Consider the following 16822-nt stretch of genomic DNA (forward strand, 5'->3'; position numbering starts at 1 on the left):
GAAGACCAGTGGCTCTCTAGGAATCCTCCAAGCCATCAGTGCCAAACTGAGAGTTCTCAGGATCCAGCCTCGCAGACTAAGCAATGCCCAACTTCTTGCCCTTTCTGTTCGAGAAGGGCATCCATTGTTGAGCCACCCAGACCATATCCTATAAACCAACCTAATAAATACCTTCTTAAATGTGTATTTATTCTGTCGATCTGTTCTTCTAGAGAACCTTGAACCACAACTGGCTATGCCACCCTTCCTCCCTAAACACCCACTAGCATCAATGGAAGGAATGTATTGCTTACATGCGACATTTAGAGTAGAAAGTTCACGTCAGGAAGCAAATGATGGTGTCATGCTACTATTCATGTCAGAGAGATCTAGAATGGTATCTGTGGTTGAATGCCAACCACCCTCATGTCACAGTAAAAATTACAGCCCCAGAAGAAGAGACCAGAACAGGTTATTGATCTTACACGTCTTAGCTGTATAACAGGCAGGCTATTACAAAGCAACCCTCCTTTCCCATTACAGAATGAAGGCACACCTTCAGAAGGATGGTTTGGGTTTTCCCACAGTATTTTCCAGAGGCGTTCCCACCGCTGGTGGAGTACAAGACTTGGTGGGCAGGGATTCGTGCATAAGCCAGTCTTTTCTCTCCACGGATCATCCAGATGATGATGTCAGGCATGCTGTTCTGAGGCTGGGCAGTGGGTCGGATGGGAAAGAAAGCAAACTGGATGAGTCTACATGTGGAGAGAACGGAGAAATAGCACTAGGCTAGACACTAGGGGGTGTGGTCAAGACCATGTCCCAGAGTCGGGAGACACTCATCTATAATAACACTGTGATTACATGGAGCTAAGAAATGGGTTGTGGGTGGCCCGGGGGAGCAGAAGGGGAGGCACACGGGAAAGCAAGTGAAGAGGTGTAACCCACGCTGATCTGAAAGGTATTTTAGGAAATACCCTCAGCCTCTCAAGCACCACTTGAAGAAAGCCATTGGTAGCTTTCACCAGAAAGCTCTAAGCAGCCATCCACTGCTACGGTGAGTGTGTTTAAATGTGCTCCTCAAGGTTAGATGTCTGAAGCTTGATTTGCGCCCCATAATTGCAGGAGTGGGTTAGTTATCATATTGTGTGAGACTAGGCCCTCCCCCACCCCCATTCCTCTACTCCTCTCTAGTGATATAACACACACACACACACACACACACACACAAAGTCCTTGTCAAATTTAGGTCTCTCAATCTTGACTCTCCCTGCCTCTAGAACCATTAGAAAGAAACCTCTGTTCTTTATAACTTCCCCAGCCTGTGCTATTCTGTTACAGCAGCACAGAAGGAGCTAAGACACTACCCTAGACACTCAAGGACAGGAGGCATCCGTTTACTCCTGTTCTTTCAGCCATGGAGGTGTGGGGCATCCCATCTACACTTATCCAGCACCTACTGTATACCCCACACTCTTCTGTCCTTCCTTATGACATCATTTTTAAATTCCCACAACAGTTCTATGACCTAAGTACTATGTTTTTTTCCATTTTCCTGGTAGGGAAAATGGGCTGACGTGAGTTGAAGAGCTTGCCCAAGGTCACGCATGGTTTAATATTTAAATCCAGGCTTTTCCCAATCCACACTACAGTGACATTTTAATTCTCTGTGTTGTGTTCTACTATTCCATCACACAAAATGCTCTACAACAGCAGTGCGAGCATGATGCTTTTCCTGCAGGGTCCTCAGGAACCCAACTCAAAATTTGGGTGACTTTCACCCCCTCCAGTAGCCTCCTCATCCTAGTAAGTCCTTGGTTTTTATCACTGATCAGATCCAATCCCAGTCGCAGATATACCAGATGTCCCACCCACCACCTGCCCCACCCTTCTTGTCATCTGCAGAATCCTTCTGGAAACAGATGACAGTGTATTTTAATGGTCTACCTCTTCAGTAAGCTGCATCAGTTTATCAAGCCACTCCTCAATTTCCAACAAGGTGGATTTCACATCCGTGGCTTCAGATCTCATCCTCAGAGCTGCCTCGTGTATCTGGGAAAGAAACCTGGACCGCAACTTTCGGATCTGAGTATCCAGAACCGTGACGTTGGCTTTTCCTTCTGTGACAGGCAAGGTGTATCTTTAAGAAGAGGAGAGAAGAGAAACAAACCTAAGAATGACATTCTAGGCCTCAAAACTAAGTCCACTTGTGTTTGCCCACATGTTTAATGTATGTCTGCACGCCATTGCACGTAGATTGAAATGACAGCAATCTCCTGAGTCTACAGGGGCTGCTTGGTTTAATCTGTAGTTGAGGATGTCTCTGTTGGCATTGGAGAAGATACAAATTTTAAAGCACCAAAGTTTAAATATTCCCAGTACCGTCACCTTCATCACCGTCATCCTCTCAGACGGTTCTCACAGAGCTCCAGAAGATAAGAAGGACCACTTGTATAGGACAATTTCTAGCCAAGTTAAGAAAAACAGGGACAGCTGAGTGAGTGACTCAGATTAGCCCCATGTCAGCTGTGCCTCTCTCTCACTGTGGAAGTAAGTGAAACCACAGGGCAAGACTGTCACCAGTACCAGGAAATTCGACTCATTGTCCCCACTTAGAATTTACTATCATTTGCATGCCACCCAACTCCTTATATGAAGGATATCCTAGCATGGTTTTCCTCAAACATGGAATTTCCTGCAACAGAACATTTAGAAAGATGCCAGCTTGCTTCTTTGAAGCCAGCGTGTGTTCTCATGCCTGGGCTTTCTTTGGCAAATCACAGGCATTTTCCACGTGAAAGCTGTCGCTGTATGTTTTTGTTTGATTTCATTAACTTCTGTGGCATCCTGTGTATAAAGGTTTAAGATCCTGCGGTGGCCATGTAAGGCAAAAATTCACAGGAGTGCTGTTGAGCTCCGAAGTCACACTTGAACCCTTTGAAAGTGAGAAGCTGGCCATTAAGTGGGTAAATAATTCCCAGTGTCACTGCGGTCTCCCTTCTTTCTTATCTGTAATTTAGAGGTCACACCTAGGGATCCCTAAGTCTCTCAGCTTTGAGTGCTCACAAAGCCAGTGGGGCTTGATTTTAGCTGTTTGTCAATGACCTGAATAAACCACTAGGGGGCGAAAGAGGACGGGATGACTAAGGGCCTTACCCTAGAAGGGGAACTGTCTGCTTCCAGAGCGAGAGAAGTGTAGTCCATGCTCTTTTCTTTTCGACCTTCCCTGTTCGTGGCTTTATTAGCCAACATTTAAAATGAGGTTGGAATGAGTCACTTTCCCTTTTGATTTCTAAATGCCAAAAGTTACTTCTTAAGTCACAGTTATGAAATGTCCTCTGGCTAAGTCTGTATCCTGGATTTGTCTAACGTGGCGTGTGTGTGTGTGTGTGTGTGTGTGTGTGTGTGTTGTTGTTGTTGTTGTTGTTTCTTGTTTATTTCTTAGTGTATAATGAATTTGCGCGTCATCCTTGCGTAGGGCCCATTCCTACTATCTGTTACTCCTGTTTTTACTGTTAACTGTTTTTGAAGGATGGCAGAGTGCTTGAAACACTTAACAACAACAGCAGCAGCAGCAAGCTATTTCTAAAGACATGAGTTAGGAACATTGTTCTGAGTGGTGGAAGCCATGTTCCTATATCCCTGTGGAAGTCAGGAGTCCTTCTGAGGAGGGTTAGCTCAGGCTATTTCTCTTCCCTCTCTTCCACTCCCACCCTTTGCCTCAGGTTGCTGGGCCAGCTTCCCGTAGTCCAGCCTCGGCCTCCTGGGCTACTTTAGACTTGGCACCAAACCAGAGAATGGAGGTTTTCCGGGTGATTCAGAAATTTCTCCTGGGCTGGGGTGGGACTTTCAAGGAGCCCAAAACAATGCTCAAATGCATTTTTTTTTTCAGAGAAATACTTGACAAGATTGGAGAAGCACCTACAGTCTTAGAATTCAGGGCATGCTGGGGACGTGCAGATAGGAAGAGGATTACTGTACCTCGTGTCTTCTATAACTTCATCTATCAGCTTCAGCCACACCTCCGCCAACTGGTTTGCAGGAATTTTACCCTGGATCCCTGATTTTACAGCCTCTATGTTTGATTGCTGAAGAATCAAGAAAGAGGAGAGATAACTGTGTAACTGCCATTATGTCCAAGAAAGTGTTATTTCCAAGGCAGGGTAGAGGGTGAGTAGAGGGGTAGGGACATAAAAAGATTTTGTTACAGAAAGCCAGAGGGCTTTGTTCTCACTCACTGATATTTACCATAGCCTCGTGCTATTTACTTTTATTCAAAATGCAATCAACACTGATAAGTTTAAGCAATAGAGAAAGCCTTGTCTTGTATTTTGACCTTTGTAACTATGTAAATATTTTATGTACTCCAAAAACAAACAGGAAGAAACCATCAGGAATAGGTGAGGGAACCCTCAAAAGGATATATATGTAAATAGTATGGACTCAGATATATTTCAGATGGACAGTTGAACTAACCCACGTAACCTATGAAAACAGCATTTTAACTATCTGTCCTTAGTTTCAAGGCAAAGGCAACCTAACTGTATCAAATGTGAATCACTGTGAACTTGTGCACAGTGGCTGACGTATGGAGTTTAAGTTTGAACAAATCAACCATTACAGTTAGGATGGCAGAAGCTGGAATCTCACTGTAGGCAAGAGTTTTAATCTTACTACCAAGGTAAGTCCTTGGTGGTAGATTAAAATTGGAGACACTGTTCAGGCCTTCAATATTTTAACAGATATAGACAATAAATATATGCATATATGTATGTATGTACATGCACATGCAAATGAGTGTGACCATGAACTTCTTGGCTGGCAAGGCCTATAAGCAACAATATAGCAGCAGTCATGAGCACTCTAGATCTTGTTTTTCAAATGTCACTTCCTATTAAAGGGACCACAGGATCTTAGAGAAATGGTTATTTCAGGGCTGGAGTTGAGAAAGTACAAGCTAAGCCCAGAACATGCTGATGTGCTAGAGTTGAGCATCTGCCAACAGAGAGGGGAAGGGAGTGCCCGCTAGGCCTAGCCAAAGTCCTGGTCATGGAAAGCCACTCTCTTTGTCAAGACTAGCCTGAGCTCAGACAACTTGGTCAGTGGAGGGAGATGAGAAGGAGAATCAGGGCAAGAAAATTCCCGAGAAATGGCCCCAACATAATTAGAAGTTTGGCCAGTTCTCCACCAACTCCCTTGAGGAAGGAAAATGAAAACTAATAAAAAATATAGTATTTTAGGCTGGAGAGATGCCTCGATAGCTAAGAGCACTGACTACTCTTCCAGAGGTCCTGAGTCCATCAATTCCCAGCAACCACATGGTGGCCCACAACCGTCTGTAATGGGATCCAATGCCCTCTTCTGGTGTGTCTGAAGAGAGTGGCAGTGTATTCATAAACATAAAATAAATAAATAAATCTAAAAATATTTCATGTCAATTTCAACTTTATTTTTACAAATACTAATTTTAAATTTTATAAATTAAAACGTATAAATATTCATTTAATTTTATTCATTTTTTATTCTATATGCACGAGTGTTTTGCCAACATGTATGTCTGTGCACCACACATATGCCTGGTGCTTTTGGAAGCCAAAAAAAGGGCAACAGATCCCTTGGAATGGGAGCTACAGGTGACTGTGAGCTGCGATGTGAGTTCCAGGAAGAGAACCGAGGTCCTCTGGAAGAGAAGCAAATGTTCTTACTCACAGAGCTGTCTACCCATTCCCCTCCATTTCACCTTTACGAAATGGGAAATTACACTGAAGGTCAATTATCCTTCTATATTGGTGCTCCCACCCCCGACACCTGGAGGCCTTTTATTTGTAAGTATGTTTGTCTCGTCATGGTCTGCGGCACTCCCTGGGGCTGTCAGCACAATGAAACCAAGTGATGGGTTTGAGCTTCGTGTTCAATCTGGGGCTGATCACTCCACACTCATGATCACTTGCTGCCTGTGAGGTTCAGGACGATCTGCCCAGATCTGTAGTCATCAATGATTTCAAATTCCCCAATGCAACCATGCCCCTCACCACAGACAGAAGCCACACTGTAACTTTGGAACCTAATAAAGACCTGGCACATGCCTTGTTGCTATTCTTGAGGGCATCAGCCAGGGCATTCACATGCACCATTTTGGTGGAGAAGAAAAATGGTAGAAATATATATATATCTTTGATATAAAGCTGCCTGTATATAAAAAAGCAATAATTTTTTTTTGCTATGGAGTTTTTCATCAGATATTTTCTTATATATCTTGGTCTATCATTTATAAAAATGATATTAATATAAACTGAAATTATTAACTTATTTTAATCACATGAGGTTAATGTGATATTTCCATACATATGAGATGGATTGGTTATGTTCAAACACCCTTTTCCCCACACTCTAAATCAACATTAATACTGAATGGATTTTATAGAAGTAATTTAGTATCTTAAATTAAGTAGAAATGTCCCAAATGTGGCACCTTTCTCCTCACTGTTGTAGCCTACCAATGTCAAGAAGACGATCAATAACATGTCTGTTCTTAGGCAGGTCTACCAGAGGGACCCCCACCCCAACCTCCTTCAGGCTTCAGAGGAGTGTTCCCCGAGTCTGAAGCAAGAGCAGAGACTGGCAGCCCTGGTTCTTCCCATAGCAGAAACTATCCCTGTAATGAGAGCAAAGTTGTACAAGTGGCACCCGGCTACTGGAACAAAGCATCCCTTATATGCAAATCCTCTGCCCTCCAGCCTTCTACATCCTCCTGTCTTTCTCAGTAAGAAAGCCTTTCTCCTGGCATGTGCTCACACACACGTAAGGCTAGACTTCCTCGTGGTGGGTGTGGCTGTAGGACTGGAATTCTGGTGAATGGAAAGTGAGCAGAAATCTGGGTATGACTTCCTAATTTTCCCTAATGAGGGGCTCTTGTCACCGTCTCATGTTTTTTCCTCCCTTTAGGCTGGAGGGTGGATGTCCTGGTGAGTTGTCTCTAAGGGATGGACTGAGGTAACTCCTTAGTTCCTTAGTAAAGGTTAGGACAGCCATGGGGAAAGAGTGGGCACCAGTACCAGTGAACTTGTACAAGCTCCGGACCATTTCCTCAGTCGTTACTGAACTGCTCTATTGTTGACCATTGTGTGTTTAAGATCTTGTGCTACAGTTGCCAAGCGTGTATATTACCCCGTGCTTGCCTTACGGTCTGCTAAAAGGAAATGCTGGACAGATAACTCACCAGCCGTTCTGCCATGACTAGCAGAGTGTTCACTGCATCCAGGCGGTGACTAATATCCTCCCAGTAGGAAGTCAGGGTGACAACGGGCTTCGTGTGGGCCCAAGGTAAGTAGTAATAGTAGTTCCCTGGTAAGGAGTGTCAGGAGTCAGTGAACAGGGACACTTGAAAAAGACAGCATATTTGTTACATAGATGTGTGAACAGAGCTACTCATTAAAACACAGGCCCAGGGAATGGTCTTGGCTAAGGTTTGTTTGCTGTTTGGGGAGCTGGAGATTAAACCCAGAGCCTCCTACAAGCTAGGACAGTTCTCTACTGCTGAGCCACACCCAGGCACTATTCTGACTCATCAATTTTAATCAGGCAAGCAACAGAGGAATAGATGGTTCCTTCTTTTGTTTTGTAAACCTTTCTAAAACACCAGCACAGGGAGGACAACCATCTTAGGAACAATTTGTGGTTCAGGACCACACGGCGGAGCACCCCTGATGGTTACATCATATGGCATGGTAGAGTGCAGAGCACTGGAGGTTAGACTCACTGTTTCTCCGTGGAACTGTGCTTTTAAATGATTGCTTTTGCTGAAAGAAGAGCCACCCCACCCCACACCCTGTTCTTTGCAAACCTCGGCTGCCCACATGGAGTTGGCATGACTCGGAGGCTTTCTGTAATTAAGACTAAACGCCTCACATTTTCTGGGGCATTTTATGTCTTAAATTTGCTCATACAAAAAAATTTAGGTAAAAATATAGCAGTTCTGTTGGGCTGTTTATGTGTACCGGGCCATATACACAAACATACAATTAAAAAGAGAAACAAAATCTTTTAAAAGACAGCTGGGTGACAGGACTGGGTGAGCACTGGTGAGAATCACTCTGTCTTTTCCAGTGTCTGAGCCAGAGTGCCACCATTGTCAACCACCGAATCTAAGAGGGATTTGCAGTTGGTGGGGTGCAGCTGCTTTAGGGAGTGTAGTATTCAGTGGGGTTATCATCTTGGGATTTTATGAGCTCTTGTGTCCAGCCTGGGGCACTGTTCCATGGATTTAGCGACTCTTATGGGTACCTAAAATCCAATGCCCTTTCTTAAATTGACTAATGAGATGCTGAGGATAATGGCCCTCGGAGTGAAAATACAGTATATGCTTCTTGTCCTGGGGTTTGCCCTCTGTACGCATGAATAAGAGAGAACTTCACACCAGTCTTACCGTCAAATACTGCACGGCTGTATTGAGTGGTTGATGCCAAAGGTTTACAGGTTGCATCAAACTTGTTGCCATAGTTCCCAATGCTGACTTCAAACTGAATGGCCTCACCAACATCTTGCAACATGGTGGCTGAATGGAACACGGCGGACAGGCTGTACTTCCGCCTTCGCTGGTATTTCTGAAAAGTAGGAATAGACGTAAGGTTCAGTACCACTTCATGTGTCTGTATCTGTATGTGGATTCCCAGCAGATGAAATGCTAAGCCTAGTTGATTCGTGCTGTACTAAATGCCATAGGGCTATGTTCTTGGACCAGTCAACTCTCCTTCTCATGTAGGTGGGCAGAGACTAAAGTAGTAGGATTATCACCATGGAAATGATTGACAGAGGGGGAGAACAATGTACGTGTCTACAAGTCGTGCTTTAAACAAATTACGTTGCTGTTAAAATAGGGTGAAAACTCATAACAACGTAAGTCAGTCTCAGTGCAAGCATAGGAAAGGGGAGGGTTTTATTTTATTATTACTTACTTTCCTGGTGATAAATCTCAGATCTTTATACATGCTAGGCAAGCACTCTACTAGAGCAATATATCCCCTGCTCTAAACGGATATATTTAAAATGAATTCATTCAATAATACTTTTTAATATTGATGCACATGAAGAGGGTCTGAAAAAATATAACAGCAATACTATCATAGAAGGCAGAGAGAGGTGGCAACTTTATTTTCTGACTTATACGTGTTTGATATTTCGAGTCACCTAAGTATTAATTTTCTAATCAAAAATAACAATAAAGATTTTAATTTTCAATTTAAAAATGAGTGAATTATATTTTCTCTCTTTCTTGCTTGCACCCTCAGTTTCTCTCTGTCTCTCTGTCTGTCTCTGTCTCTCTTTCTCCCCTTGAGTAACTTGACTGATCCTTTCTTTCTCTTTCAATCTATACCATGGCCTTTATTCAATTGAATGGATCACAAATCGTGGGTGGAGCTCGCTTGTATGAGGCAAAAAAAAAATTGGATATCTATTTACAGAGATACCCAGACAATGGTCTCCAAAACATCCAAAAACACAAAACTAAACTAAACCGAGATTCTCTTTATTTATTAAGCATAACCAGACATAATTATTTACAAGCTTTTCCTTTCTTGCTGATGCTTGTTTGAGCTGTCACAGCAGTCATTCCCATTCCCCAGGGCTCCGGAGGGGGTCTCTACTTTACATCACTAAATGAAGTACTTGAGAAAAACTGTTAAAGGGAGAGCCTTCCCATGCATCTTACCTACTGCAGCGATGGGAAGTCCTCTGTCCCCTCTCAGTATCAAAAGACACTTTCCCCCTCAAATCAACCAAAACCAAGCAAACATCTTGTTATCCTCTAGTCGCTGATCATGGTTTACTTGTCACTGTGCTATTATTTGTTGAGAATGTATACAATGTATTTGTGTACTGTTCATCCCGCTCAACTCCTCCCAGGTCCTATGGCTTTATTTAAATTGTCTTTTTCTTTTGAAAACATGTTTGCTTTGTGTGTGTGTGTGTGTGTGTGTGTGTGTGTGTGTGCGCGCGCGCGCGCAAGTGCCTTGTGAACCAAGTCTTTGCAGGAGCCACAGGGGTCATAAAACTGTTGGGCACCCTAAAACTGGAATTACAGGCAATTGTAAGTCCTCATATGTGTAGTAGTAATCAAACCCTCTCTGCAAGAGCAGTAAGTGATCCTAAATGCTGAGTCGTCTCTCCAGCCCTCTGACCCCGAACCAATGATCTTTTCCTAACAAAACATAAATGTATGTCTCCATCACTATATAGAGGGCACTTACCCCATTACACAAGAGATCAAGTAAATTTATATCACTGTGCTATAACCACCCACCCAGGCCTAGAACTCTTTTCACATTACAAAGCTGACGTTCAAATAAAAACTCTCCATTTCTCCCTCCCTCCAGCTCCTGGCAGCTACCATTCTCTTTCTGCCTCTGAATTTGACTAGGCTAGCTTCTTTGACTGTGTGGTATGTAGTTATCCTGTGCTGTGTGTAATTCACTTAGCACAATGTCTTCTATATCATCCACGTTGTGGTACATATACTTTCCCCTTTCCCCAGTTCTATTTTGTTGTATGAAAACACTTCATTTTGATAGACACACACGAAGCTTCCACCTTTTGGCTATGATGAACAACACTTGGTGTGCACGTTCCTGCTTCCAAACCCTTTGAGTCTGCACTCAGAAGTGCAACTGCTAGATTCTATAGTGATTCTATTTTTATTTTGTGGGGTCTGCTTTAAGAACGTGTTTTGTTCTGTTTCTTTGTGAGACAAGCTCTCACTATGCCTTGGCTGGCTTTGAAATCACAACCTTCTTAGTTCAGTCTCTAGGTGCTGGTATTATAAATATGCCTTGCCATGCCTGGCTGTCGTGAGAACTTTTATCATCTTGTAGTCTTGTAGAGGTAGAAAGAGAAGGGAACAGTCCCCTAGATAGCTCATGGCTGTGAAGTCGCCATTTTGGTGAAAGGCAATTTTGTTATAGCAGATAGAGAGCAGAGCCCTCTAAGAAGGTTCTGTCAGAAACTCCTCCGAGCCCTTGCAGAATTCTTTCTAAATCGCTGGCTGCAACCTCAGCTCCACTTTCAATTTTAGTCATAATTTTATATGCAACATAACTTCTCCTTTATAAAGCACTAAGCATGATTTAAGAAAAGGGAAGTTGTTTTTTTTTTTTTTTTTTAAGAAAAAGGAAATATAGTTTGGGCCCTGAGTCTGTGATGGAATTTCTAGACTTGGCTAACTGAAGTGAGAGACCCCCCAACCCCACCACCGTAAATGTGAGCCCATCACCGTTCATGAGGTGGGGTTCTGGGCAGATCCAAAAGAAAAAATGGAGCTGATCATGACAGTCATCTTGTCCTGCTTTATGAGGAAGCCATAATAAAAGAAAAGTATGACTAATAACAAATAACTTCCTTCTTTTAAGTCCTTAGAAAATTCACATTTACGCTTCCAATTCTCCCAGTATTCTTGAATCATGTGTAACTGAGGGGGCGTCATTGCAAGCACAGCTCAGCAGCAGCAGGCTCCAGATAAATGGCTTCAGTGTCCCCAGCTCCTCCAGGGCCAAAGCAGTGGACTAAGCTAGGGAAGCTTTTAAGAGCAAATATCCAGGCTTAAGCTCCCCAGGAAACTGGTGCGACCAGCCACCACAAGCTCCTGCTACTACGCCTTCCTTACCATGATGGAACGTACTCTTGAACTTAAAGCCAAAATTAACCCCTCTTTTCTAAAGTTGCCTTTGTCCAGTATCTTGTCACAGCAACCGAAACAAACAAACAAACAAACAAACAAAAAACCAAACAAAACACCCCGAACCTAATACCGGTTCCAGAAGGAAGGATTGAGATTGATATGGTACTTATCAATTACGCCAGGGTCCACAGAGAACAAAGAAAGAGCACGGGGTACTCACTGAGTGGGGAAGACTGCATCTGCCGAAGTTTGCCCTGCACACAGACATCCCAGCCAAGATTCCATCAGAAACCCTGGGATGTTCTCATGCAATGCCCGCACAGTTGTCCACAGAAGCCTTCCCAGGTTCCTCACCCTAATCACCACGAAGTGCCCTAATTCCTAACCCTTTCACTCTGGAGGTTAGATTTGAACATATGACTTCTGGGGTGACACAAACACTCAGACCGTACTAACTTACAAGGTCTGTCTTCCTGAGATCATAGCGATTCTCTGACTACAAGAGCCTCATCACATTTTGGGATATCCCCAGGAATTATAACAAAGTAACTGAAAATTAGGGGTAGGGGGACAATTTCTGATCTTAACGCAGAGTCGCTGCACCTGTGTTGGATTAATGGGCCACCGCATCTCACTCTCTCTGCTGAGCATGCCCTGTGCTTGGGTAGGTGTACTGGGGTGTGGGGAGTGTATTTATATACTTGCCATTGAGGATACTTAATTTAAAGTCTCAGCTTAGCACAGCCATGCCATACTATACACCAAGAGACAGGGATAACTCAGGAGTAATCAAAACCTAAATCCAAGAACAGCACTATAGCATTTACTAGAGAATACATACATACATACATACATACATACATACATACATACATACATAAATATATACATATATATGGGATTAGGAAGGACTAGAAATTTCTTAACAGTTATCTCTTAATGGCTTATTTTAATAGCCTGTGAACCTGCTTTAAGAGATTGGCTAAGTCTTAGAAAAACAGTAAACAGTTCTGGATTCTAGAGGCAGACATGTGAACGTATATTCAAGACAGATCACACATCCTTCTTTTGGGCAATCTTCATGGGTGGGTTTAAAAGCACATGCCTCCTATAGTTCTTTTACTATTTATATTACCCAAATTGAATCATTCTATATGGTAACATAAACTTCCAGGGCAGCAGTTTTGCCCAGGCTATGATCTTTGCTAACTTGCTTTTTCCCCTCTGTGTACAGTTGTGCCCTATGCCTTGTTCCTAGAAGAGACAAAGTGAGGGGTGAAGAGAAAGGCAACCTATATTGAAATTGGTGCAACCAAAAGGCTGAGCTCTAGATGTCCCAAACCCCAAGCGTGTATGATGGGTAAGTCTACCAGTGCTGCTTTAGGCACCAGCCTGACCTAATCATCCTAGTGGAAGTCAGTGAACACCGCCATGGAGGGCGGGAGAGAAGAGTCCCAGCTACAATGAGTAGCTATTCTTCTGTTGGTCATCCTAAAAGGGGTCAGATTTTATAACTGCCAGACATTAGTTGACTTCAAGGAAGAAAACTGTCCTGGCTCAGCTAAGAGCTTGTGAGAACTGGGCCTGAAAGCTGAAATAAGAATGTGTTCAAGGTACTAACTGGACCAAGCCATAGGAAGGCATGTTGGAAACAGACAGGAAGGATGAGAGACAGAGACAGAGAGCTGCCAGAGCTCATGGCTCTGAGAGCAGCCACTTCATGTCAGCCCTCCTACTGTTCACTTGATTCAGAACTGACATCTTTGTAAAGTTGTTGCTTAGTTTCTCTACAACACGGGAAAAAGAGGGAAATGTTCAGTTCCAGGAATGGAGGGTGCAGCAGCCTGAGAGAATTGGTGGCCCAGGGCAATCTAGAACAAGCCAGAAGAGGCCCTGGGCGGAGGAGTGTCTGTGAGTCAGTTGCTCTCCCAAACAGTTCAGAGGTGTGTGTCTCAAGAATGGTGACCTGAGAGTCTTGGAAACAGAGAGGTGAACTTAGAAGACTTCCTGTCTTGAAGGAAAAAGGGACTTAGAGGCATTGTAATGTCAGCAGGAAGCAGGCATGTCCTTATCACTATGAAACCGGAGATGTAGCAGCCGCCTGTGAAAGTGGGAACAGGGTAACTCTGTTATGTAAGCCATCCAGGGGAAGGGCTCTTCCTCACAACCTCAATCTCTCCATCCAAGGGGACTGTCTGGGCACTCTGTTTTTATGAATATATACATACATACACACACACACACACACATATAGTGGTGAGTCTTTATTTTAAGATTGACTGGATTAACAAATCGAGAAGATTAGTCACGCCTATGGGAATTTCTTGGTGTTTCCAGAGACATGAGTTCTTGGATATCACTAATGAATTATCCCTTGCTGAATTTATATCATGATGGCACTGTCAAGAGTTGGTGACAGTAAGAGGTGCAGGAAGCAGGTCACAAAGGACTGTAAGATACTGGCATCTTTTTCTGTTCCCTCTCTCTGTTGCCTATCCATACTGAAGAGGTCCTTAGCTGCACACGCCTTCCATAATCTTGTTCTATCCGGTTTACATGGGACTGTACAACCATGGACATGAACCTACAGAAACAGTGAGCCAGAATGAATCCTTTGGCCCTGAAGTTGTCTATCCTTCAATTTTGGTCAGAGTACTAAAAGTTAATATACCAGTTAACATCTCAGTGGCTGAAGCAAGCCTCATTATCTTCATAGGGCTGTCAGGGCTATATCAAGGGGATGTTGGAGGGACTTACTATGAAGCAGATCTTTCTCCGAGTCTCCCACAGATGACTCTGAGTCCCTCCAATCCCTTCCATCCCAGGCTGTGCTCACACTGACATTTACCTCAACAACCAGAAGGTCGTCACTGGAAATGGGCTCCAGCTTCTTTTCTGGTGGCTTCTTTTCAAGGAACGTGTTCAGTTCCACGAAGATCCTGCCTCTGTAGGCCACCCCTTCTCCCTGAAACCCAAGAACACAAAATTATTCCCATAGACAAGGACCACAGCCAGAGAACCTCCGTGTATGAAATCAGGCTAACACTACTTTAACACACAAGTCCTTAATATCTAAAGGCAGAATCATTTACTTCCAGATGGATTCCAAATGATGTCATGAGATGCTAGGGTAGAAAAGGCTCTTAGCTTGACTAAGGCTGGAGCCCTTGAAGCTGTATTCTGGAGCTGGAAGGAGTTCCTGAAGCAGGGTGGTGAAGGAGAACAGGCTCCAAGCCTCCTCCATCTCAGTTCATCGGAACAATCCTGCATTTTTGTCTATTTATTAACTTGGATCCCTTTCTCCTCTTCTCATAATAAAGAAACTCTCATGTGGCAACCAGACAAGTCTCAGAATGGTCAGGAAGCAAAAGATCAAGATGCTCTGGGTATGCTAAAATACAGAAGTCAAGAGTAGATCCTTCTCCCGCCCCACTCAACAGTGGATGCCCATAGAATCTCCTAGAGAGAAATAGAAGGCTCCCAAGTCCTTGTCTGTCTTCACTGTCCCCTACCCACAGCTTTCTCTCTATTATAATATTTTTTGAGCACTAGGGGAGGGGAGTAAATAACCAAAATACATTTAACTTCTACTGGAGTCAAAAGAGACTTTCCCATCTGTGAGATGATGTTCAAGCACAGCTCAGGGTCTCCAGTCATGTTATCACTGCAGATCCTGGACCATGCATTAGAGAAGGAGGCCAGCATTGGCCGTCCACTTTGCTGATGTTTTCCGTTAATGTAAAGTTGAAGAGTGAACGGCTGTGGGATGCCACTTATCCCATTGTATTACTCAGTCACCAGGATCCTTATCCTTTTTTTTTAGACAGAATCTTGTTATGTCGCTCTGGCTGACCGAGAACTCACTGTATAGACCTGGCTGGCTTCAAGCTCACAGAGATCTACCTGCCTCTGCCTCCTGAGTGCTGAGATTAAAGGTGTCTGCTACTATGCGTGGCCTTCCAGGATCCTTTTTTTATTCTTTAATTCTAAGGCTTAAGAAGGATAGGACTTCTCTCCTTTAACACTTTATCAGCTGAATGGTATGTCTGTGTTAGGGGTGGAGAATATAAGTGCTTCTGGCATGAGATACTTATTCCTTTTATAAGAAGGAATCCCAGTAACCAGTGTTCGTTAATCACAACCCTAATTGTTAAACCAACCTTTCCTGAGTTCAGCTCATCATAGGGATCTGGAAATCCTGTGTACTCTCTGGGGCTTCCGTAAAGGTTCAAATAACAAGGTCCGAATGTTGGGACAAACCCCACCTCTGTCTCTCCTGTCGTTGCTGAGACATAAACAGCACCATTAGATTTCAGGTCTTAACGTTCAAGTTACAGAAATAAATATTAGTTATTAGTCAGTTAGGTGAGATGAAGTTTTCCCTCTAGTTGGTGAATTAGTTGCATTAGTGAAAATTATGAACACTGTGGGACCTGCCGTATTTCTATTTTACTATCGCTTTAAAATATTAAACAAAAAAATTGAGATAATTCAGACAAACTTATATTTACAAAAAGAGTGCTACTTTAAAAAGGATCATAAGATTTTCAAGTTGTTCACATTTTTTGCAAGTTTATAACTGACATATTAAATAGTTGTCATAGCTGGAGTAAAAGATATTGTTCTTTTAAGAAGTCATTTAAATGATGTATCAGATTTATTTAATATCATCTGTAAAGATGTCATTTAACCATAAGTAGTATTATAGGTGCCGTTAAAAGTACACTAGAAATTTAGCTGTGTCAATGAGTTCCTTACAGTGGTAAGACTGTATCGCTATTCTGAATTGTTAAACAGATTACCATTCATTGCTTTCTCTCCCCAATGATCATTTGATAAATTCTGTCTTTGATACTTGGACTTAGCAAGATTACCCCTCAATAAAGGGTACTGAGGGCAATGCAAAGAAACAGCCAATCAAGAGGAAATAGGGGATACAAGAGTTTTCTCATCAAGCTGAATGGCTCCCAAGTGAAAGAAGGATGCCTTTTCCTCCAGAAAGCAGAGGTAGAGCATCCTTGGATGATACAAGGAGGTCAAACTTTGGTTCACTAGTTTGATTTTATGTCTTTAACATTCAGAGGAGTAGGGTAGGTTATTGGGTAGGAATAAAGGATTGAATCAGAGAATCTCAGAGAAAGAATGTTCATGTTAGAAGGTTGCTTAATGCCT

The 16822-nt window shown here is 43.0% G+C and overlaps 1 protein-coding gene across 3 annotated transcripts in view; it reads right to left on the minus strand.

Annotated features, from left to right (window-relative positions):
* The window catches only part of Myof (myoferlin), a 147171-nt gene that overhangs the window by 55385 nt on the left and 74964 nt on the right, over nt 1-16822 (minus strand). For all 3 annotated transcript variants that reach the window (XM_021152563.1, XM_021152562.1, XM_029472658.1), the window contains 7 exons: nt 15811-15935; nt 14499-14615; nt 8405-8582; nt 7199-7323; nt 3961-4067; nt 1927-2119; nt 536-691 (listed from right to left, as the gene is read on the minus strand). In XM_021152563.1, coding sequence (XP_021008222.1) covers nt 536-691; nt 1927-2119; nt 3961-4067; nt 7199-7323; nt 8405-8582; nt 14499-14615; nt 15811-15935 — 1001 coding nt within the window. The remainder of the gene's footprint in view (nt 1-535; nt 692-1926; nt 2120-3960; nt 4068-7198; nt 7324-8404; nt 8583-14498; nt 14616-15810; nt 15936-16822) is intronic.

This window comes from Mus caroli, chromosome 19 (assembly GCF_900094665.2).
Source record: "Mus caroli chromosome 19, CAROLI_EIJ_v1.1, whole genome shotgun sequence".
NCBI classification, from domain to species: Eukaryota; Metazoa; Chordata; class Mammalia; order Rodentia; family Muridae; genus Mus; species Mus caroli.